Source organism: Ovis canadensis, chromosome 16, assembly GCF_042477335.2.
Source record: "Ovis canadensis isolate MfBH-ARS-UI-01 breed Bighorn chromosome 16, ARS-UI_OviCan_v2, whole genome shotgun sequence".
NCBI classification, from domain to species: Eukaryota; Metazoa; Chordata; class Mammalia; order Artiodactyla; family Bovidae; genus Ovis; species Ovis canadensis.
In genome coordinates, this window is record NC_091260.1 from 35,406,612 (window position 1) to 35,432,375 (window position 25,764).

General features: G+C 36.9%; 1 protein-coding gene, 1 long non-coding RNA gene and 1 pseudogene across 3 annotated transcripts in view; 1 reads left to right on the forward strand and 2 right to left on the reverse strand.

The window, feature by feature from the left end:
• LOC138421987 (uncharacterized) lies at window positions 1-24,840 on the forward strand. Its single transcript, XR_011249696.1, has 2 exons — window positions 1-150; window positions 24,447-24,840. It is a non-coding gene; the product is annotated as an uncharacterized lncRNA (long non-coding RNA).
• The window catches only part of MAP3K1 (mitogen-activated protein kinase kinase kinase 1), a 74,896-nt gene that overhangs the window by 2,977 nt on the left and 46,155 nt on the right, over window positions 1-25,764 (reverse strand). For both annotated transcript variants that reach the window (XM_069556507.1, XM_069556508.1), the window contains exons 4-19: window positions 22,436-22,636; window positions 21,432-21,548; window positions 20,901-21,049; window positions 16,129-16,250; window positions 15,424-15,505; window positions 15,126-15,309; window positions 12,526-12,804; window positions 9,069-9,190; window positions 7,377-7,468; window positions 6,922-7,111; window positions 5,326-6,607; window positions 4,809-4,961; window positions 3,954-4,116; window positions 2,719-2,850; window positions 1,619-1,761; window positions 881-1,012 (exon numbers count right to left, since the gene is read on the reverse strand). In XM_069556507.1, coding sequence (XP_069412608.1) covers window positions 881-1,012; window positions 1,619-1,761; window positions 2,719-2,850; window positions 3,954-4,116; window positions 4,809-4,961; window positions 5,326-6,607; window positions 6,922-7,111; window positions 7,377-7,468; window positions 9,069-9,190; window positions 12,526-12,804; window positions 15,126-15,309; window positions 15,424-15,505; window positions 16,129-16,250; window positions 20,901-21,049; window positions 21,432-21,548; window positions 22,436-22,636 — 3,543 coding nt within the window. The remainder of the gene's footprint in view (window positions 1-880; window positions 1,013-1,618; window positions 1,762-2,718; window positions 2,851-3,953; window positions 4,117-4,808; window positions 4,962-5,325; window positions 6,608-6,921; window positions 7,112-7,376; window positions 7,469-9,068; window positions 9,191-12,525; window positions 12,805-15,125; window positions 15,310-15,423; window positions 15,506-16,128; window positions 16,251-20,900; window positions 21,050-21,431; window positions 21,549-22,435; window positions 22,637-25,764) is intronic.
• Window positions 16,718-17,164, reverse strand: LOC138421986 (small ribosomal subunit protein uS8-like; annotated as a pseudogene).

Sequence of the window (25,764 nt, forward strand, 5' to 3'; positions counted from 1 at the left end):
CACAGAGAGCTATTCAGAGAAGACTAAACCTGGCCAGTCAACTGACTACATCAGAAACACAACTGCACTGATTTTTTCTCCCCAGGTGACTGAGGAAATTTTCCAAGAATGGGGAGACCTGAAGAAGGGGGAGGAATGAGGTTACAGCAGGTGAGAGGTGCTGGCGGTCAGCTCGGAGGACTTACACTAGCCACTCAGCAACAGAAGTGATTGTGGTTTAAGTGCTTTACTCAGCCCCAGAGGTAATTCTGTTTATTCTCATACGGTGACATGAATAATTCATAAAGTAGGTGTTATTATTACACCCATTTTGTAAACAAGGAAACAGAGGGCAGACAGAATAATTTTCCTACTCACGTGGCTATTAAAGGATGGAACCAGGTCTGTACGGCTCCAAAGCCCAAGCTTTTAAACAAGCACAGGTCTAACTCAAACGCTAAAAACTCAATCATTTCATTACTCTCTGGTGGAAACAGTTAATTTGAGAGTTGTCAGAAAGGTAGAACAGTCTTGGCCTCTGCCTCAGGTATGAACTTTTTAAATACAGAAAATAATACATTTACGAATTGTAACAGTACAATACATAAAGAGCTTCCAGTATTTTAATTTAAAAGTTTGATGTGTGTGTGTGTGTATGTAGGTACATATTTCACCCAGGAGCAATGATTCAGTATCTGCTAATTCAGTGTTCACAGTGACTTTATAAAGCATGAGAACTGCTGTTGAGGCTGCCAACGTTCACTGCACCATATCAACTCCTAGATACACATACACTTATTGAAGATATGCTTTCATGTTAGATTGATAGTGAAGAAGAATCCATGAAAATTTGCCTGTTGCCAACTTTAGCAGAAAGAAGTCATTTTTATCTCACGATTACCTTAAATATCAAAGCAAGATGATTGGAGTGTTTCTCTGCATTCCAAGGTGGTTTAGCACAAGCCATTTCTATAATAGCACAGCCAACACTCCATACATCACAGCTCCGACCATACTGCTGGCCTCTGAGGACCTAAAATAAAGCAGAGTTAACTTGGAAATATGACTCACTAGAAAAAGAGAAAGCCATTCTTTCTTTATGGGTTCTAGTTTTTCTACTTCAGAGAAAAACGGGGGTACAAAGAGCAATTCCATAGACTATCTGTGATTTTATTAATATGCTTAATTTCCCATGTGGCACAAATATGTTTTGGAGAACTGTGAGCTTCTGAAGCAGAGTCATGTCAGAATTTCAAAGCCGCCTCAGTACACTTAGTAAACTCAAGAGGACAACTAGTAATCACTGCGTATGAACATGAAGAGCTCTGAACACAACGGAAGAGACCGGGTTCAGAACACAGTTATTTTGTATGTACTTTAGGTTTGCCAGAAAACAGCTACTATAAATTATCCAATAATTCTTTGTTAGAAATAGGTTTTAATAGATTTGCCTAAAGGCTATGGAAAGGCAGGGATTAAGGGCCTGAAAATCAAGGATATCATCAAAACCTTAGCTTTAAGGCTGTGGACTTCCAATTAGTAAGCATATATAGGATAACACTGCAAAATTATTTGGTGTAACGCTGCCACACAGAGCTCCAAGATATTTTCTTTCATCACATTCAGAGTTGCTTCTCACCTCAGGTGCCATAAATGCAATTGTCCCCAATAACTGTCCCTGAAACTCTCCTGCGCCGGTTCCTTTTGACGCCAGCCTGGCTGCAGCTCCAAAATCAGCAATTCTCAGTCTCTGACCTGTGCTGTCAATGAGCAAATTGGCACCTGCCAACAGAAACAGCAAATAACCTTCCACGTTAAAAACAACAGATTAAAGACTCAGCAAAATGCTACTGATGAAATAGGACAATGACAAAAGAAAGACCCCGTATCAGAGAAATCTACTCTTCTTCACAGTTCACTTCATTAGTAAAGGTACATAGTTCTCCGCAATGTAAAATAAAATCCAAAGCCTCAGAGGGACAATGGGGCAAAGCATCAAGGCATTAGGAATAAAAGCAGAGATTTTGTGAAACTTTAGTGTTAAGCCTTTAATATAATGATTCCTAACAAAATCTTTCCTCAGAGTTCAATTTTTAGTGCAGTTTACACTTTTAAGACAAAGTTCGGTTTAAACATATTGACCTAGATAGACCAATTCAGACTTTATACTGTAATTTCATAATTATAGCTTAATAAAGAATTATTGTTATAGAAGGGCATTCATGTCAGAAAGCCAAGCTGCTTTTATTTTTTGGCCATGCCACCCAGCTTACAAGATCTCGGTTCCCCATCTACAGATTGAACCCAGGCCCTGGCAGTGAAAGCATGAAGTTCTAACCACTGTATTACCAGGGAATCCCCCAAAGTTGATTTTAATAAACCAAACTGCAACAGATTTGAGAGGCTCTTTCTTAAAAGAAGTTTATAATATCCCAGTTATTTTAAATAAAACCAAGAACAGAAACCTTTGAGGAAGCAGTATGGTGGCAAACCGAGTTAGCTGTTAAAACTGTAAAAGTCACAGCTTAAGGAAGGCAGGATATATTATCCTGAAAGCTCTTTTCACTTCTAGTAATTCTAATTTACTTAGGAGAAATTTGAGTACTCAGGAGAGAGTTGGAGAAAAAGATCCCATAGTGGAGCTCAAGTTAGAAACTATCAACAAGGGTCCAAGTTTTAAAATGACATTTGTTTTCTGCTTATTGGTAATAAGCAGATAGTAATGAAAAGAATTCTTACCTTTGACATCTCTGTGAATGATCTGGTTTTCATGGAGATATGAAAGGCCACGAAGTAATTGTTCAGTATAGTTAATAACTACTGACTCCTTGAAGGCTCCATATTTACTGAGCAAATGAGCCACAGAGCCCCCTAAACATGTAATAATAATAATTAATCATAAATTTAAGCCAAAATTAAATGGTTTATTACATCCTTTGATTATATAAGCTTGCAATCCATGAGCTGACATTCACATTTGAAGTATTCATCATCTGCATCAGAAGTGAAACTGATTTAAAAACTAACACATTCCAGTAATCTTAAAGTCTATCAATTAGGAGACCTTTTCATGGAACCCACATGAACTGGTTTTCTGGAAAGTCAAGATTTCAGAAACCTTTAACAATTTTGGATGGAACTATTTCTCATATGTACAAGTCACCTCTCTTTTTGACCAAGATACACAAAATGCCCTTCTTAAATACTTAAGTCAACAGTGAAATAAGTAAAAAGAATGGGAGGAGACAGAAGAACCCAGAATTAGGCTTCCTATCTCACTATTTACCATCTATGACCTGGGACAACAGGTTACAAACTCAGCCTCTTCTAGAAGTATTTATAGTCAACACACATACAACCATCAACCACCTACAACCAACATCAGAGAATACAGTAAAGAACTGATTTGTAAATAGAAATACACTCTTCAAACTCAGAAGATCTAGGAAGTTGAACCGAGCACTTATGTATTCATTACACCCCAAGTCATTTATTTCACTGTATATATTTTACTGTATTATGCTGTGTAATATAGAATAAAACTGTTTGTTAAAGCAGATGACAAGGTTCAACTTTACGCTTCAGTGCTAGTATACTTGTAAGTTTTAAAAGCTGTATCTTCATTTCATTTTTATAGTTATGTTAAAATATCTCATAAATCTATCCAATTAAAGATGGCCAACTGGACTATATGGATCTTATCATAGAAGGTTTGAACAATTATTCCTATAAAACAATGGCACACAATCATTTTAAAAGACACCCTGTAAAAGTTTAAAAGGTAATGAATTTATATTTAAATGAAAGACAAAATATTTATAGTTTATACAACTGTACTATGTTAGAGCAATTTGCATTTAGAAACCTAAACTATTTAATAAAGCAAGTGTTCATTAAACTGTTTTTCCTAAATTTAAATCAAGCAAAAGTTAAATCTATGTATTACTCTCTTCTGATTTAAAACATGAACATACCTGCCATCCATTCAATGAAGAGATTATAATTGCTCTTCTCGCAGGTGGCTCCCAACATCCTGATGATGTTTGGGTGATTCAGATGGCTCATCATTCTTATCTCTTCTCTTAATGCTTCTACTACTTCTTCTTGCTCAGAAGACGTATTCCTGACATATGTCACCTGTTTCAATAAACACATATAAAGTTCTGAATCCTGATGAGTTTTCATTTATAATTTTTCATTAACAATCTGATCTAAAATGGACAAACCCAAATTAGCTTATATATCAATAGGAGATTGCATTTATTATGTTCATGGATACAATGTATATACTTAAAAAAAAAAAAACAAGTCGAAGTCTTCTAAGATAGTAAGACTGTATCTTAAGCAGCAGTCACATATCAGATTTGATAAAAGGCTGGGCACAGCCACTCTTTCAAAACTGTCTGAAGACAGACTGAAAAATGAGAAAAGACCAATCATAAGAACCAACATGACTTGGAAATGAAAACTTGACTTGTTATATACTGATAAGCATGCTCATTATAAAGAGTGAACGGCAGAAATCCCAAGGTGTCACTGCACCAGTAACTTGGCTGAAGGGAGTGTAAAACCATGCCTCTAATACATATGAAAAAGCACAGTAAGAAACACAACCTTGCTAAGGCGCATCTGGATACTGCACCTTATGGTAATCATGCTTCAACTTTCAAACAGACTCATGATGCTTCTGGTGCCCTGGCAACATCTACTTTTGAAATTTAGGTTTCTGAAAACTTAAAGAACTAAATTATATACACATGGGGATATAGCCTTTTTCACTTTACTCATTTTTATAATTTTAATCATTTATAAGCTCACTAGACATTTACCTGTTTAACAGCCATTAAAGTTCCAGTTCCCACATCTTGAGCCTGATAACAAGAAGAGAAGGCGCCAAGGCCTATCTGCTGACCTTTCAGCCATTCACTGTCTTCTCTATAAGGCTGTTTTGCTTTGGTATGTCCTGGTAGAGTCTCTGGTGTCTACATAATAAACGAAAGCAATCTTTTTACTGTTACAAGTATGAGTTTGTGAAATTAGCTTAGCAAAATATTACTCGTTTAGTCTGGCTTCCCAAATCACCTATAAACTTGACCTCTGAAAGGACAGTGTTGGTAACCAATGGCAAATGCTTAAGTGATTCACCACTGTAGAATCAACCAGAAGTGCCTCTGAAATAGGCAACATGTATTTCTGTTCAAGCAGTGACACAAAAATTGTTGTACAATTAATTCTATGTGAAAAATCTGCTTCTTAGAGTTAACTCAGAAGCCATATTTCTATACTAGATTTATTTTAGTGTATGGTCCAAGGAAACTCTAACCACTTAAAAGACCCCGTACTTACATCTTGTTGAATAATGATGATATCTTCTCCATTTTCAACCTGCAGTTGAGGAACTATGGGGAGGGCATCCTGAGATGCTGACATTGCCATGGCAATCGCTAAAGCTTCTTCTTCTTCAGCTTCCATCTTTTCTTTGCACTTTTGATTATGATTCACATCGTCTTTGTAGGTATCATCATTTTCATCTTTTTCAGGAGAGAGCACAGCAACTTCTGACTTAAAAGTTACTGTTGTGTCACTTGAAGGCATAGATGCTTCAAGAAGGTCCTCGATACTGGAGTTGAGCTCTGTATTGACATCTAATCTGCATTTCTCTTCTACTGGGGTGAACACTGTCTCGTCACTGGGTATAACAGCATTACTGCTATTGCTGCTACTGCCAAAGCTGTCATCACATTTGGAACTACTGTTCAAATCAAGTGTCATGCTATTTTTTGAGGCATCTCCCTGTTTACTTGTATTACTTGGGGTAGGTCGAGATGGCTTTGGCCTGTGTATATTACTGGAGGGTAGGGGTCTTGACTGAGTGAAGATTGGGGAAAGTTTATCTGAGTCTTTGTTTTCAGAACAGTTTCTCTGGAACTGTAGAGAAAACTTTCGCTGTGTTTGAGGAGACGCAGAAGGCATTTTGCAGGGAACAAACCCCTGAGGTCTCTGCTTAGAGAGATCTGTCCCGGCGCCAGGTGGTACAGATGGGGCTGATGAAGAAGGGGTTGACAAGGCTGGGAACATTAACTGGGAATGAGGAGATACAGGAGAGGCGTTCAGACACTGACTGTGGGGTCTGCCCTTTGTTTGAACCATTGGCTTTGGTTGCTCCATTGTTGTTGAACTAGGAAGTCCTACTGAAATGCCGGCCAGTCGGTCAGAAATGTCCTCTGAACTGGCACTCAACTTTGTAGCACACAATCCTTTTCCAGTTTTCTCTAAATGGTCCATGCGTTCAAAGGAACTATTGTCCATGGCTTCTGGATAGCTGTTAGGGGCAGATGCCTGCAAAAAGCGGTCATGTCGACCATCCAAAGTGTCTTCTAAGCCCAGCTGAATGGCCTCAGCAATTTCCACCTCGTCTGCAATAGCCATCAAACGCCGCCGCATCCTGGTAAAATGAGTGGAACTGGAAACATTCAGCATTTCTAACAGTTTTGAAAATACATGGGGTACTGCAGTAACCATTCTTGCAGAACTCAAATATATCCTTCGGGAGAGTTTACCAACCATTGAGTGGGAATTATCAATGGACTGCAAAGCAAAGGTCAGGAGGGACAGCAGCTTCTTATACCTGAAAGAAAAAGCACATTCAATTATGAAACAAGTTAAAATTACTGCAAATATATACAGAAATAAAATGGTACTAATTTACAGCTTTTACGTTAAAAAAAAAACTGCTTCAGTATAAAATATCTATATATTTTAAATAGCCTAGATTTTAGGTGTTTGTCAATCAAATATTAAAGTATCAGTAACCTACATATGCTCTGTAGTTTCTGAGTCTTTCATTAATCTAAAATGTATTCTTCTTGGACAGGTATGGGTGGGGGTGGGATGGGTTAGGTAAGAAGAGGAAAAGAAATACATTTTCAGAAGAAAAATTACCTGACTTCAACAGGCTCAGCTTGTGAAATATCAGTACTGACAATATGAGGGTAAAATTCAGCAGGAAATTCCAACAGCAGTCTATCTATGAGACAAAGACGGCCCAGGAGTTCTTGCCAGTTGTTTGATTCAGTTTGGTTTCCAAGAATACAATTTAAGACATAATCAACACCACCAATACCAATGGATCCTACAAAAAGGAAAGCAAAAATAACTGAAAAATAGTGATATTAAAACCTAAAAATATGATCAAATTAAGTTTAATAAAAATATTCTGAATTATATTAATTTCAAGAATTTATCTTTCATATTTATTCCTATTTTTAATGTTAGCTGACCAAGTCAATTTATAAAATTACTTCAAAATCCTGCAACGGCCATGTTAGAGATAAGATTAGACTGTCTAAGGAAAATGATAAAATATGCTATATTAATTTTAAGTGAAAAGTTATTACCAGCTTTAAGTATTTCTCTGCCAACTGCCAACTCTCCTGCTTGGCCTTTGCACAATTCCAATAGCGTTGATATAGACAGCTGACTTGTGCGACTAAAAATGAAAGGAAGCAACATCAAACTTGAGTCTTGGATAAAATATATGTTAAAAGGAGAGTAGTAATGTAACGCCATGTGAAAAGGTGGGAAAAAATGTTTTTCAGGACTATCACTAAAATTGCATTATTGATGTCACTATAAGTCATAATATTTATTATTAGTTCTAATTTCATAAATTTTACCTTATCCTCTATGTTAAACACAGAATCTTCACTACTGGTTCTTACACAGCAAGTATTAATTTAAATACCAAACCATATAAAAAGCTTATTTTCATTATCATATATTGTTAAAATAAGAAAGAAGATTCTAACATTTTGATTTCTGGATTTTCACTAAGAATTGTTAAATTAAAAACAAAATCTTCCCATCTAAAACTTTATATTCTTTTTATATAGCCAAAGTGACTTCTAAATATCATAAAATCTCTTTACTATATTCCTTATAGTGTTCAGTCATTCAGGTGACCACACAAACAACCGAACTTTAGAATATCAGAGTGGACAACAAAACAATTGCTATAAAAGCACTGAAATTCTCAGGGTTAAAAAAAAAACAAACCCAAATCTATACAGTATTAAAAAATGAAATGATTTTTTTACGCATTTTACAAATGTTAATTTTTCTCAGATATTTATAGTATTCTCTCTAAGCAACAAGAAAACCTCTAATTCTTATAATGTGTAGTCTTGTGCAGAGAGACAATGGAGGCGAAAGACAGACTTCAAGAGATGACAAACAAGTCAAAGTTAAGTGCTTAAATTTTGAGACCCTCTACAGACTATGTCGTGTGATTCAGGGAGGAAGAGAGTTGGCCTGGAAGAGCTCCAAAAGGAGGTAATTGCAGGGGCAAACTAAGGGAGTCAATCCTCCTAACCACCTGGGATCTGCTGGGCCAGGAAGAGATTAGAACTGCCAAATGTGTTGACTGTGGCTATGCTTTTTGTATAAAAAATGGTCTTTTCCTCCCACTTTATGGAAAGGGGTAAAAAAGGAGAGAGAGAAAGAACCAGTGGTCTAATAAACCTTGTCATGTTCCTTATCACCATACCTCATTTCTCTACTTTGTATTTTTATACCTCCAATTAGGGCTGTTCTGTCCCTTGCTGATTTTTAAGGATAGTGACACAGAATTATTGTTATTTGACATAAACTGTCATAGAGTAAAATTCCATCACAAAGAAAATTATGAAATTTTTTTAAAATCTTTTTTTTTTGGTCCTGATAATACAAACCATGTGTAATAATTTTATTGGTTCCTATCCTGTGTAACTCATTCTCTAAAATGAGATTATACCTCATATATCAGCTATTCTTATCAACTGGATTTCAGCTTTAAGAATATTACTTTTAAAAGAGAATCACAATAATGTGGAGGTCCATGCAGTTTGTTATCCTGTTTTTTACCTGCCATTAGTTCGTTTTTCTAGTCCTTAAGAGCTTTAAACGTTACATGTTAATTTCAAATCTCACATTAGAAAACAATATTCAAGGCCTCATTTAATAAGCATGTATCCTACACTCAGCAGGTCTGAGGCTCCGTGCTAGGCTTTTAGGACAAGAGGGTTTGACTCAGTTCATTAAAAGGGCCTTACCTATTGACGTCTGCACACTTGACTAGGATGGTGTCTACAACTGGCCGGAGAAGTCTCTGCAGTTTGATTCTTTCTGCCAGACTATGGCAAGGAGTATATACTAGCATGGCTCTCAACGTTTTCTGGGGGAAAAAGACTGAAGGTCAGTTTAACTACACTTAAAAAGCATCAGAGACAATGGCCTAATCTGAGACATTTTGAGAAATAAAATAATGACAGGAATAGATTATGACCCATAAATAAGAATCCATGAGGTGATACAAATAAAAAATGGAATAATTAAATAGGGAACTCAACTATTTTTGTAATTTTTAAATGTCTGAATTAATTTCAAAATAGTTCTTTTAAAAAGAAAATGAGAAAAGGAGCCAATGTGAGAGGTCCCCCCCCCACCAAAAAAAAACAAAAATAAAAAAAAAGAAAGAGTCCCCAATGGCTAAAGCTGGAATGACTTGGGCAACAAAGTAAATGATTGACAGTACTGGATTATAACCCAAAGAAAAAAATAAATACCCATAAGTCTGGTGACAGAAATACTGACTAAATATATACATGAGAAAATACAGCTCTTCTTCATAAAAGAGTTAAATAATATAGAAGGAATATGGGAAATAGAAGATCATCATTAGGACACTACAGTAATGATTGCTGTAGGCAAGATTCACTAACAAATGCTAAACTCTGTGGCTAGACACAGAGTATTTACATAGTCTCAAAGTATCTGCCCCAAGACATTTCCTAAGAGTGAATTTACAGCACCCAGTAGACATCACCTTAAGCAAGTGATGAAGGATGATGGCATCACCAACTATAAGACACACTGATGTGATGTACCCCCTGAGACTGATGCACTGAGAAGGGCATATCACCTCTGGTGTTCTTACACAAAATGCATAATGTGATCATGAGAAAATACCAGATAAAACCAAACTGAGGGACATTCTTCAAAATAACTGGCCAATACACTTCAAAAGTGTCAAGGTCCACAAAAGACAAGGAAAGATTGAGGGACTGTCCCAGATGGGAAGAGATTAAGGGGGCATGATAACTAAATGACATGTGAGATTGTGGATTGGATCCTAGAAGAGAGAAAAGACATTAATGGAAAACCCGATGAAATCTGAGTAAAGTCTGTGGTTTAGCTGTAAAGGACACAGTTGGGACAATTGGGGATATTTTAATATGGACTTTATAGTACATAATAATATTGTTATTAATGCTAAATTTTCAGAGCTTGCTGACTGCATTGTGGTTATACAGAATAATGTATCTGTTCTTAAGAGATACATGCAAGAGTATTGGAAGTGAAATGTCATGATGCCTACACACAACTTTCAAATGGTTCAGCAAAAAATTATATATTGGGAGAGAGGAGAAGAGAAAACAAAGGGCAAGAAGGAGGAGAGAGAGGGAAAGGAGAGCTCTAAGGGCAGGAACCATATCTGCCCCCACGGTGTCTGGCACACTAAGTAACTGTAGAGGAATCAGAATACAGTTTCATTCAGAGCCTCTATACTCTAGGAGCTCACAAATGCACTGGGACACCATCTGAACTTGGTAATGAACAACTGGATAGTAAGGCGGTATACCAAACAGTTAAGTATGTCTGAAGCTTTATGCTGGAGAACAGTAAGAAGAAAGAAGTAATCTTAATTCTACAGCATGCTGGTCTTTATTCTATAGTATTCTGTAGGATGCTAGGTCCCTCAAGATGCTAACATGAAAAACGGACCATGGTAAGATAAAGCTGGGAGATAATGCATCTTATGCTATGATTAGATTCCTAATGTATATTAACTTATGAAGGTTCCTAGACGCCTTTCAGTGAACAGACCCATTTAACCTCATGTGACTCTGTGCTTACCAAATTTTAACTGAACACAGACTCTTTCTTCAGGGAACTTCTCATAACCCGTCCAGACTTCCACAAAATATGCTTTAGGAAATGCTGTTGAAGAAACAGAAACCTCTAAAGGTTTCTGAGCTGGGGAATAAAGCGGCATTTAAGGATTAACGATGGCCACTATATTCAACTTTGCTACAATGCACTAGACATTATGGTTAGAGGTTTCTATTTCAAACCTGAGAGATAAATATTTTCATTATTTTATAGGTGAGGAAGCTAAAATTTAAGAGTCCTAAAGTTACACTGCCAGCTCACTGGAGAATGGGAATTTGAATCAAGTTCTCTCTGATTTTGACCATACATCCAGATGGCCTAGGCTAGTCCCAGTTTAACTAGCAAATTATTCAAGTATTCCAGTTGGGATGGTAAATTATGAGTTCACTCCATTTTGACTCCAAACTAATGTTCATGACCCTATGCCATACTGCTGTTCAAAAAGAAGATTTTGTAGGCATAGTTGTTAGAGGATGGATTAGAAAAAGATTAAGAGTGGAAGTTTCCAGGTGGCGCTAGTGGCAAAGAACCGGCCTGCCAAAGCAGGAGACAGAAGAGACTCTGGTTCCATCCCTGGGTCGGGAAGATCCCCTGGAGGAAGGCATGGCAACCCACTCCAGTGTTCTTGCATGGAGAATCCCATGGACAGAGGAGCCTAGAGGGCTATAGTCCATTCGGTCGCAAAGAATCAGACAAGACTGAGTGACTTAGCAAGCATGGAAGAATGGAAGCAGAGAGATGAATGAGTTTTCAAAAGATCAGGTAAGAATTATTCTAAAGCAGTGGTTCTGAACTGGGGGCACTTTCAACCCTCAGGAGACATTCAGCAATGCTTGGAGACACTACTTGTTATGACTAAGGAGAGGAGAGGGTTGCCACTGCTATGCAGTGGGTAAAGACCAGGAATGTTGCTAAACATCCTATGATGCATAAGATGCCTGTCTCAATGTCAGTAAGTGTGGAGGTTGAGAAACTTTGTTCTAAAGGTGTACATACCCATAATTTTAGCCTACAAAATTACAGAACAGCCTCCTTGTCATTCTATCTCACCATGAAACCCAGCTTCTAACAGATTAAACTAGAAAAACAACTCAGTAATTTATGTCATAGAATCCTCTTTTATGAAAAGGTTTCTGAATTTCCATACAATGTTTATTAAAAATCAGCTCTTAATGTCTACTAATACTAAATTAAAAAAAAAAAAAAAAGGTGACTTTAGTTACTTTGCTATCCCATAAAATATTTTTAATCTGGTCATGTATAAGGTAAGGCAAATAAAGATGTGAACAGCTAGCTATTGCTACTTTACAACAGCATTTAAGAAAACTTGACCAGATTAAAATAAGTAGAATCCAAGTGAAGATGCTAAATGGAAAATTGCAATTTCCTGGGATTATAAAATAAAAACAAAATTTGGATTTTCCAAAATCAAATTATATAGTTTTACTGAATCTTAAAAATTATATCTGCAAGCTGTCAAGAAAAAAAAAAAAGAAAACAAACCAACAACCCAACGCAAACCCATAAAAGGTACAGTTAGAGAATAAAGCTACTTACTAAAGCAGCAACGTACACTTTGTAGACAGGGTCAGCACAGACCATTGACAAAACGTTGCAGCATGCCTCCACCACGTCTCCTGAGATACTGGTCTGGGAAGACCCACTCGTGGCTCCAGCACTTGGACTGCTTCCGCTATTACTCCCAGAATTTCCAGTGCTCTCCCCATTTGCCAATAGCAGAGCCCCACTAACGTCGTGGGAAAGACGTCTGAGAGCCATCTCTCTTACATTCCAGTTTCTAGAAAATAAGCAGCCAACGAGTTCCATTCCAAATACCTATAGTCAAACAGACAAAATGAATTCAATGTGAAGAAAAACTAAAGTGTTTTGAATTAAGTAAGTATGACTTTTGATTACTAAAGGAAAATCAGACATTTCTTAAATCTTCACCATACTATAAAATTTTCAAATGTGTCCATAAGGACGTACTCAAATTTAACTAGTAATTATCAAAAGTCCTTAACATATTTATTAGCTAACGTAAAACTAAGAGTGAATACCGTTAAGTAATCAGACAGATATATATGTATTTCTGTGCTCCAGTATTTAACACAAACTAAACATATCTGTGAAGAACCCCAAATCTGTATTAACATAGTTTGCAGAGGAAAAAACTGAAGCAAGATTTTAAAAGACCAAATCAAGAAAGGTACTGGAGCAAGGTGTTCAAGAAGTAACAGAATTTCTCTTACTTGGTTAATTAGAAAAGAATACAATGAATAGAGTGGAAAAACTCAAAAGACTAAAAAACAACTGTGTTCAAATCAGCAAAGGATAATGAAAAATACGTATAATAATTAAAGTGTATGTCATTATAGTAATCATTACCACAATCTGCAAAGCCAGAGAGTCCCAAAAGAAAGGGTGCATGGTCTTGACATTATGGACCAGTTAGCTAAAAGTAAACTTAATGTCTAAGATAACATCATATGAAAGATTTCTAACTATTAGAGATTGAATAAACATGATTTGGGGGAAACAAATAATGACAGTTTTTGTGTGTTCTGTTGTAGAGTGATAGTAAAGGAGACTAAATCAATTAGAATCTAGTGAATTGATTGTGTGCCTAGCACTGTTAAATGGGGCTTCTCTGGTGTCTCAGATGGTAAAGAATCTGCCTGCAATGTGGGAGACCTGGGTTCGATCCCTGGGTTGGGAAGACTCCCTGGAGGAGGGCATGGCAACCCACTCCAGTATTCTTGCCGGGAGAATCCCCATGAATGGAGGAGCCTGGCGGACTGCAGTCCCTGGGGTTGCAAACAGTTGGACAGAACTGAGTGACTAAGCACAGCACTGTTAAATAGCATACCACTAGCCTTATGTCTTACATGATATTCCTCATTAAAAAAACAAGAATATATAGCTGAGTCCAACCTACAGCGTAAGCAAAACAAACTAGACCACTGCCTTGAAAAAATGGCATCCAAGGCTCAGTATCAACTTGAGAGTTTTCTTGAGGAATCATGAATGGGCAGGTGAGGGGCTATGTTAAATACCATTAATGAATTGGATAAAATATTTCCTAAGTTTGTAAATTTTATTAGAATCCTATTGGGTTGTTAACATGCTAAGAAAAGGGAATTCTAAAAGCTTCAGGACTATAATGGTCACAAAAAGAAAAAGGAGAGAAATTCTACTGATGTATATATAAGCGTAATGAGTTAACCTATGTCTGCTTACAAATTTAACAGAATTTACCAGATTATTAAAAACATTTTATTTCACTATAATCTACTGGAGATATTGTCCAGTTTTGGATTATACATTTTAAAAAATAATAGACTAAGCAGATAACAACAAAGAAAACCATTAGAAACCAACCAACCAACTGAAATTCTAATTTACTAAGGATGAGAAAGCATTTAAGTAGAAGAGAAGGTAAAGGAATGGGAACTACTCTTACAAATAAAAATGACTAATATATAAGGTAAATGCCACATATTTTTTCTTATTCATCCATTCAGCAAGTATTAAGTACCTGACATATGCCATGAGAAGACCAACTGGAGAAACTGAGTTTAAGTGGCAACAAGTAAGAAAAATAACAAATTCTTGGCAGGAGTGGGATTAAACACTGGAACAAGCTAGTATTAAATGGTTCTATCCTTGAATAAGGATATTCACTTTTATGTCTCTTAGTCTAGAGGTGGGAGGTGAGACTGCAAAGAATTTTTGAAGTGTCAGCTCCATTATAAGTGGCACAGTATTAATGTGTACGTGTGCCTGCACGCTTAGTTGCTCAGTCGTGTCCATCTCTTTGTGACCCCACGGACTGTAGCCCGTCAGGCTCCTCTGTCCATGGGATTTCCCCAGGCAAGAGAGAATACTGGAGTGGGTTGCCACTTCCTTCTCCAGCGGATTGTCCCCACCCAGGGACTGAAGCCGCGTCTCCCACACTGGCAGGCAAATTCCTTACCAATGAGCCACCTGGGAAGCCCCAGCATAATATGAACACCAAAGGTCAAATTAAAATTTTCAGTGGAATACAAGTCATGATGGAGGGAAGCAAAAGTACTTTCTTAAATTATAAACTGGGACACAACTACATTAACTAGCCTTAAATGGTTCTTTGGGAAAGAAGAACAACAACTACTTGCCTGAATCCAAGGCTCAGCTAAATCTTTGTAAGAAGGAGGGATCTGCTGAGTCCCATAATGAGTAAGGTTGAGATTGCTCTCCTGATTCCTCCGCTGGGATCCAGCCAAGGGATGCTGCTGGGTGGTCTGCTGCTGTGTAGCTCGCAGGGGAGAAGGGGAATCCACAGGGCTGGACAACTCGTGGCTGAATGAAAAGTGAACAGAGGTTGCTAAGAAGAATTAACGGATTTAAAGGACACTGTGAGAGCATTTTTATTCTTTATTAAACATATCCAAATCATTAACACATAATTATTACCTGTAGAAATCGTGGGATCTCCACTTAGACCTACAAAGGGGACATATTAAAGGTTCTCTATTTCTTCTACATTCTTCTGCCCCTGAAAAATTATGGGAAAAAAACTTACAAAAACATAAATGTTTAACATTTACTATTTATGTAATAATTATTCATAATGGCTGGTATAGGGTTTATATGTGGAAGGAGCCTCAAAACTTATATAACGTTTACCTAAAAGGACGTTTATGTAAAAGGAAAACACAGTAGGCTAGATTATTCTGACGCTCGTAATTTTTGCAAATGCTATTTTATTAGTTATGTAACAAGTATCTTATTTACTGTTTTCCAAAATATTCTGCCCACTTGATAATCTGGTCACGTCATGCAAAGTTTGCTTTTGGTGTTACCCTCTCTGGCACGCCCTGCCCAGGCATTCTTCCATCCCCTTCCCTCCAGGTGCACCCACCAGATCAGAACTGTTTCTAATTCTGTGCACGCCTTTCATTACCAGGGGTCTCACTTTATAACATTTCTTGGCTCAGACAGCTCATCTCCTAACACATCTAAACTCTTATTTGTTGAGAAGTTCACATAGGGCCTAGGTATATACTTCTTTCCGCCTCTCACCAATGTCGCCAAAGGCCATGTTAACATCCTAGGTCAGACAGTTAGCTCGCAGAGAGACCATGCTGACTAGGCACGGGGAGAAAAAGCGCCACGTACAGATTGACATGCAGTGGTGGTGCAGCTTGTTCCTGCAGCCGTCTTCACACACCGTAAGACTTTCTTCATCAAGCATGCCCAACAGGCAGATAGGACACATCTGTTCCTCTTCATCTTTTATACTACAAGGAAGGGGACACGAAGGCATTAACTACAAAAGAATGTTAACAGAATTAAAGCCATATGCTACAGACAATTTTGGCTTCTTCAGACTACGAAAAAATTAGGAATTCTTGTTTAGGAGTGTTGTGTACATAAACTATTTGAGAAGTATTTCTACTGTTATTATACAGCAATTTTGAATGTGGTTTAACCTTTCCTTGCTATGACTATAATTCAATAAATGAACTAAATCTCAAGAGATACATGTATCACCCAAATTTTGTTATTGCACCTTTTGAATAAATGAACTACCATAAGATCTATGTCTAAACATACTACATGCCAACACTGTCAAGATTTCAAGTATTGGAAGGACTGCAGAACTCATCTATTCCACATCCTTAAGTATGGAGGCCTATCTCAGTCACTTTCGGTGAGTATAGAATCTGGTCCAACTTTCCTAGAAAAAAATCTAGAAACAACTGTTTTTTGGTCCTCTGAGACATTTTATTTGTATGTATTACATCCCTAGGAAAAGAATGCAAGTATTTTCCCTCCTGTGTGTTTTTGTCTTGTTTCTTCATGGTCCATGATGCCAGGTGGGGTTGTTGGTACAGTGAAACCAAGCTGATGGGACAGAAGCAGGTTATTCTGCCATTTTTCTAGATCTCTGAGGTACACATCAAATCTGGGGCTGATACCCCGCCCTTGTTTAGCCTGCCTGTGAGGTTCACAACAATTTCCCCAGCCCTGTGATCATCGATGATTTCAAATTCGCCAATGTAACCATGCTTCATCACTGTTAGAAACCTGATGAGGACTTGGATGATGAGCACGGCCTAATAAGGACCTGGCATTTGCCTCTCTTTTCGGCATTGTTGATACTCTTCAGAGTATCAGCCAGGACATTCATACACACCATTATGGCAGCATGGAAAGATGATGAAAAGAGCTAGAAACAAATATTCTTAACGTACACAATCTTTCAACTAGACTTCCAGGAATATATCATAAGGAAATAAAGACACAAATAAAAAGATATATGTGTGAGAATGTTATAGTACTACTTAGCATAATGAAAAAAAGAGTCAACCAAAGTAACATCAAAAGGAGGTTAAAAAACAACAACAGTACACCCAGGCATTATGAAGCCTTTGAAAAGGATCAGAGATCCATACATGATGACAAAGAAAAATATTTATAATGTACTATATGATGAAAAAAATAACAGATAACATGACAGAATTCTAACCTGTACAGAATGGTTTCATTTATGGCAAAACTGTAACTTTATTATGTGTATCTGAATTATATGATAAATATAATTATATTGTATATACCATTCCCACTATGTACAAAGTAAGTATGATATCAGTAAGAAGAATACTAGCAACTCAACAGTAAAACAAGCAAAGAAGATAAAAAGGCAGCTGATTTAAGAAAGACCAATAGCAAATAAACATAAAAAGAGAAGTACAAAATACATGTTATATTAATAAAACTCTTACTTTGTCTTTGGCAAGGTTGGGATAATGTGACTGACAAAAATTAAACAGGTTGATAATAGCATAGGAAAACAGGCTCTCATATACACTACTGGTGGGAGGGAAAAAACTTAAATTTTTAGAGAAGAATTTGCTAGTATTTCTTAAGATACTAAATGTACATATTCATGACCTAAAAGAACCTGTTTTTTGAATGCTTTCCTTCAGAAATATTCCAAGTAAATAGAAAAATCCATTGCATATAGGCAAAAAAAAAAAAAAGAGGTGTTGTAAAGAATCCACCTGCCAATGCAGGGGACACAAGAGACATAGGTTCAATCCCTGGGTTGGGAAGATCCCCTGACGTAGGACATGGCAACCCACTCCAGTATTCTTGCCTGGGAAATCCCATGAACAGGAGCCTGGTGGGCTACAGTCCATGGGGCCACAAAGAGTCAGAAATGACTGAGCATCTGAGCACAAATATCCATTAATTATGGCAATAACAAAATACACTGTGTTATATACATATAATCTTACATGGCCATAATAAGAAAGTAATATATATTTTTGTACTGAGGATAATGTTCTTGATATATAAAGTGAAAACATTTTTTTAAACTTGAAAAGCAAGTTGCAGATCAAATTATGTCATGACTTTATATTTATTTAAAAATAATAAGATGAAAAGTATTGAGGGTAACGCAACCATGCCCCATGCTGTGTGTGCCTACTTTAGCTACAGGGCAGAGCCGAATAGCTGTGACAGAGGCCCAGTAACCCTCAAAGCCCTAAGCATTTAAAGTATAAAAATGTTACCTGTAATAATACTACCAGTTAATAACCATGAAAATTTTCCCTCATTTATTTAAGCACCTGTAATACTTTTTTATATAAAAAATGGGTTCATGCATGACAGATAGTATATCTAGATAGTATATATAGATAGTAAAATCTGGATTTTATTTCATTCCATTCAATAGTCTTCAAAAGCATAATTTTAATGGCTGCATGAGATATTCATAACATGGGTATATCTTAACCATTCAGTTGCTGGATATTTAAGTTGTTCCAAATTCTTCACCATAGTACTGTGAAAAACAGCTATATGTAAGTCTTGGGCATTTTTCAGATTAAATATTTTTTCTTAAAAAAAAAAAAAAGTAATACATATACTGGATGAATGACTGTAAATGTTTTCAAAATTCACATTACTTTTTTCCAGAAAGGCTATACCACTTTACATACAGTAAAGCATATCTTATAAGAACTGTCTCATTACAATCTATTAATTCTGTAAATTAATCTCATATATATAAAAAATATATATTTTAAAATAAGCATGTTCTTAGTTTTTTGGTTGCCCGAACAGTTTTAATATGTTTGTTAGCCCCTTGAAATTCTTCTTCTGTGAAAATTATTCTCATGCTCTTTGCCCACTTCTGTACTGGATCACAGGTTTCTATTGTTTTGGTGGTACTGTTTTGTTCATTATTTTTTTATATACTCAATCTGTCCCAATTCTGTTTTTCCTTGTTTCTTATATACTACTTTTAAATGAATATAAAATGTGATAAGATCTCCAGATAAATTTTCTTTTTGATTTTAGTCTTAAAATATTTAGACAGAAAATTTTGTGATTATATGAAACATTAACCTTTTTACCTACACAGTATACTTAGTTAAGATTACAACTTCTTCAGTTTCCCCCTTTGGATACAATAAATCCAAATAAATAAATTTATAAAAAAAAACACAAATTACGGCCAGCCCATATTTAGAGGGTGCCTTTTTCATCTTAGAGAAAGAGAGAGACACTTTCTATTGGCTACCTGGTTTTAAGCATTTATTTCTTTTCTAAAATAAAAAGCTACAAAAATATCAATCAAAAGGAAAAAGGCTCTAGAATAAGTTTGGGTAAGGAAGCTTGAGAAATAAAGCTAATTTTTTCCATTTATTTAGAAGAAATGAAGGCTAAGAGAGAGAGTCCTGAACCACAAGTCAGGAGGGTTCGGTTCTGCGTCTGTTCAAATGACCTGTTCTGGTTTTACTTATCACTGAACCATGTCCCAAAAAACTCATAAAACTCTCATTCTAAAATCAATCCATTTAATAAAAAATAAGAAAATTCAAACATTTTCTTTTTCCATAGATACTCTCTCAGTTCTTTACTTCATCACGCTCTTGCCTAATATCATCACTTTCTATTCCTCAACAATACTTAAAAGATTGATGGAATGCAAATGACACTTAATCACTTAGACCACTGCTTCTCAGACCAAAGTTCCTGAGAACACATAGGAGGTGCCCTTCTAAAAAAAAGGAGTACTCTTTTCTGGAGTAATTTTTAAGAACCTCATTTTTTTTCATTAAAACCAATAAAGAAATCTTGGAAAAGAAAGAAAACTGGCATGACTTTTTATGATAATACTCTTAATTTTTTCCACACCTGTCATACTGGTTTACAACTCAGATCTTTCAGGATTATGAGTTTAGTCTGATCAGCAATCAGGCAATGGAAAAGTCTGAGAAGCAACATAGATTTTAATTAATAACTATGATTAATGGGTATTATATCTCTTAATTACAAATGATTAGTCTCTTTGTTCAGAAGAGCCTACTTATGTTCTCACATGTAAAACAGGCTGTGATGAGGATTCCCTGAGGACTGTCTATGAGAGAAGCAGTGATATCATGAAATTTAAAAATCCTATATTTGAAAGTAATTTTGGATAACCACTTTGCCTTGTACATAATTTATAAAAGAATTACAGACATATTCTTTACACAATGCCTCAAGTTCGTTATCTCCCAAAGTGGTAAAAACCTACCTAATAAAACAACATAAAAGGTGCGTGGCACGAAGTCATAATTGATGAACAGTAGCCACTTACTTTCTACCTTAATTTTTCTTATGAAGTGGACAGTTATTACATTCTGATATTTCAGGTGCCATTTTCAACACTGTAGGCTTCAAGACAAAATATCCAAATATACTTTGATGACTTTTAATATTTTTTCCCGTGATTTTTAACTTGAAAGCCAAGATTCAATAGTTAAGTCATTTTAGAGCAACTTAACAAGTGTGTGTGTGTATATACATATATATATATAAATAGGTAAATAACCCCTAAAATTAAAGAGTAACACTAGATTAATGCTGTTAATTCCTTAAAAAGTACTGACCTGTTTTCTGAACTGGATGTAGACGTGCTAGATGACGACAGTGTATGAGAATTTGACATGCGTGAAACAAATTTCTGGATGGTGTTACGAGACGGAGCTTTGATCCTTGAGCTACGCCTACTGTGATATTTCTGGAACAAACTCTCAACCTAACATTGAAAAAAGACAGCAACATGACATTTGTGCCATAATGTACAGAAAATGAGTTCTATAGGTTGAATTATTTGGCTTTTATTTCATAAGTTTTTCACAAAGACAATTTAAGAGCTTCAAAAATAAGAATACATGTAGTTTACTAAGAACAGTATTTTTATAGGTCAGTGTTTACTTTTTTTCACTCTAGAAGAAAAAAACTAATTAGTCAATAGCTTATAAGAGATCTATTTACAGACATCAAGTAATCCTTAAATACATTCACATCTCTGAAATGACCACTGTCTAACTTAAATTTAAAGCTTATGGAAAAATTTCAGGAGTATCATAAAAATTAGTTGACAATTTTACTCCAAAGCATTTATTTAAAAAAATTACCTCAAAATTCTTTAAAGTTTTTCTCCATAACATTGGGTCTGAAGGTTCTAGCTGAAATACCCGGAGCATAACAAATAGCAGATGAATACAAAATGTTCCACGCCCACAGCTGCAGTTCTAAAGAGTTAAAAAAAAAAACACAAAAAACCTCTACTTTAATAAATCCGTGTTCCACTAGAACTCCTAGGTTGATCCCTTTAAAAATATTTCCAAGTTTATTATACTAAACTTTCTATTAATTTCTCATTATCTTTATATAATAAGATATATAAGGATATGCAAGAAAAGTCTACAGCTATCTCCATGAATTAATCTCTTATTTTTGGTTTATTAAAAAGACCATGCTGGCTGGTCTGGTGGCTCAGTGGTAAAGAATCAACCCACCAATGCAGAAGACAGGGGTTAGATCTCTGGTCCAGGAAGGTCCCATATCCCTCGGAGCAACTAAGCCTACGCACCACAACTACTGAGACTGTGTTCTAGAGCCCACGAGCCACAGCTGCCGGGCCCAGGAGCCAAGGGGCCACAGCTGCCGGGCCCAGGGGCCACAGCTGCCGGGCCCACGGGCCACATATGCTGGGCCCAGGAGCCAAGGGGCCACAGCTGCCGGGCCCAGGGGCCACAGCTGCTGGGCCCACGGGCCCAGGGGCCACAGCTGCCGGGCCCAGGAGCCACAGCTCCTGAGGCCCACACACCCTAGAGCTCTGCAACAAGAGGAACCACAATGAGCAGCCCCTGCTCGCCACAGCTAGGAAAAAGCCCAAGCAGCAACGAAGACCCGGCACAGCCCTAAATAAGCCATAAAAAGACCAAATTTGTATTCTGAAGTATATCAAATCATAGTAAAGCCCTTTATAAACACATTAAATAAAGTGTTTACAGTTCCCCCAATAGTTTAACTCTCTTTAGATTACAGAAGAGAATTACATGCTAATTTAAGAATGTCACAGTATACTGAGTTAGTTCCAGATCCTAATAAAATGTAAAATGGTGACAGTTCCTACCTGAGGCCCGATAAACACCCGGTATTTGTTGTCTGGGCTGTCTCCTCCAATCAGGAAGGAGTTGGGTCCTATTTGCTGTAGTAAGTACAGCCTGGCCCGCATCACTTTGTTTACACGGCGGTTTGTTTCCTCGGGGCTGTATGGTGAGAAGCCATCTGGTGAAGGGGCTCTTCGAGGTGGTGTGATTCTCCCACTCTGAAACTTCACAATATTTTAAAAATTAGGTAAATTGCTCCTAAGAAATTTACTCCTCCATAAGAAAAAAAATGACCTAAAAAAGGTCACACCAGACCTTTTTTATATTCACCAAAATTGCCTCAATATATAATATGATGGGACAAAATGTGTTTTGCAAATGCATTTGTCTGACATATTGCTAGAGTAAATTTTTAAAATCTGTCATCCTTAAAATAATAAATCTTTGGCTAGGAGAGACAAACGTATGGTAATTTTACAAATTATAAGTATCTGACATCTTTGAAAAGTTTTATGTAAACCAAAATAAAAAGCATAGAAAATGTGCTTCCTAAACAGGTAAAATGACTTGTTTCTAGGGATGAAAATGAAGCATCCAATTTCCTGGCTTCCACTTCAGGGATTACTAAATGTGCTTCCTGTGACCGGTCATTTACAAACAGTTCCATGGAATTCTCTGTGGAGAAGGAGGGGTAAATGACTCTTCCCAGGTTACGACATCTCACTGGAGGCTGCTGAAAACGCTCCTGTGGTGAGGGTGATGTGTGCCACTCACTCCACTTCCCTGATTCCCCTAGAATTTGGTCTTTCCATCACTGCCCAGCGCAAAGTCTGGCTCTTTTTGATGCCAAACTAAACAGGTAAAAGGTAATAAAAGCTGGTAAGAAAATGAAGCGGTTGGACGCCTCCAACAGGGCTGGTGGGAATGTAAAATGGTGTACCTGCTTTGTAAAACAATCTCACTTTGTAAACCTTTGTAAAGCAATCCCACTCCTATGTATATACCCAAGAAAAATGAAGCTATGTCCACATGAAAATGTGTACAGAACTGTTACCAGCAGCACTGTGAAGCCAGAAGTGGAAATCAAATGCCCATCAACTAATGAGTAAATAAACAAAATTTGTATATCCATACAAGAGAATACTATTCTACAATTAAAAATGAATGGAATACTGATACAAGCTATACCATGGATGAGCCCTGAAAGCATGATGCTGAGAGCAAAACCCAGCCACAGAAGACTATACATATTATATGATTACATTTATGTAAAAGGTCCAGGCAAACTGGATATAGTCAGGAAGTAGATCAGTGGTTGCCTAAGGCTGGGGAGAGACTGCTAGTCTGGGGTTTTCTGCTGGAGGGATGAAAATATTTTAAAACTTGTAGTGATGGCTACAACTATGTAAATATACCAAAACTCAATGAACTGTACAACTAAATGGGTGAACTGTACGCTATATGAACTATATCTTAATAAAACCATTGTTTTTTAAATAGGCAATTACTAAGAAGTAAAACAAAACCCAAAACAAGTACACATGCATATACCATTGGACTTGCTGAGTATTCACACTATGGATATGTTCACTAGATGTGCAGAATGATGTATGCATAAAAAATATTTTTGCAAGACTGTTTTCAGTAATGAAAAGTTGAGAAGGAACATAAATGTCCGTTAGTATGTAGTTCAAAGAAGCCATGAATGATCTTTATCCAGATAATGAAACGCTAGGTAGCCGTTAAAATGAGGAAGTCACCTTGTCTAATATATATCCCAAAGAGGGTGTAGGGGGACGGGAGACACAATTCTTTATTTGCGGTGGACTTTCATTTTGATGACCCCATGGACCACACCTCCCAGTATACTTATACACCCTTCTGTAGTCCCCTACCACACTGATTCTGGGATTTGAGCATGTAACTAGATTTGGGCAATAAGGCATCAGTAAATATAATCCAAGTGGTGGCTTGATAAGAGCTTCCATGCTGGGATTTGCTCTCTTGAATCACCTTTGTTTTTTGGCTTAACAGAAATGTATCGTCTCATAGTTCCAGAGGCTTGAAGTCCACAATCAACGATCAAGGTGCTGACAGGGCTGGTTCCTTCTGAGGGCTGTGAGAATCTATTCCACCTGCTTTCCTAGCTTGAAACACTTGCTACAGCCTGATTTCTGTGCTCTGAGAAAGAGAGGCCAACAGCCCCCAGCTGCTCCAGCTGAATGAAGCACCAGACAGGGGAGTGAAGAAGCAGCCCTGGATGTTCTAGCGTCTGCAGATGCCACGGGAAGCAGACATGAGCCACTCCTGCTGAGCCCTGCCTGTTTCAGATTTATGAGCTAATAAATGATTGTTCCTATGTCAAGTTTTTAAAAAAATAGCTGATTTAAACATGTGTCCACATAAAGCTGATAAATACTGTTGAGAATCTTGGGCTTTACTGTAAAATTTACTTAAAATTTACTTTCTGAAGTATTTATGTGCTTTAACAACCTCAGGTGTGAGGAAACCCAAATCTCCCCCTTCTGGTCACTATACCACAATTATTTTACCATCACTCATTTGCTTTTCAAGGTTAGAAAGTTTTAACTCGCATTCCTGCCAGTGGTAATCTCTCTGTCTTGGAGGGTCAGGACCTAACTTTTTACAAGTCTCTTTGATGTCTGGCTTAATACAGAGACTGAATCAGAGTACTGAATCTCAATACTGAGATTCTCATCCATGCTTCTGCGTTCAGTCTGCTGTGATACGGTATTTTGGTTGAATACATGAAGAGAATCTGGCCTCAAGTAGACATGTATTTGGGAAATCCTTTTCAAATAATAACGAATATTCGTCTTTGATACTACATCAAAGGAATGGCAGATCTTCTAAAAGTTCATGTATTTCATGGCACAATACACACAAAAAAACCCACAAGTGATAATACTATTGGCTCATTAAAAGTCTAAGTACTGAGAAGCTATCAAACTGACAGCAGTGGATATGAGTTTTCCAAAACTCTAATTTTTGCTTGAAATCTCAAATTTTACCACTAGTGAAGAAACAGATCAGCTGTTTTCCTTGAAGTCAGTCTTACTTAATTCTTTGTAAGGAAAATGTCTGTCAAATACCCAAGTGAGGAATACAGCTTCCACTGTCATACCTTTAATTCAGGCACATGCACCAGCAGCTTTACTCACCACTGTAAACGCCAATGCAGTGCAACAGGCAGATAACATCTCAGGGTTCCTGCAAAATCAGTTTTGCCCTAATGGATCCACAGGAAGCATCTGAGGGCAGGCACCCTGAGCCCAGGGTCTGCGGGCACACTTTGGGAATGTTGATCTAACAGATGGTTAGCCAATCTTTC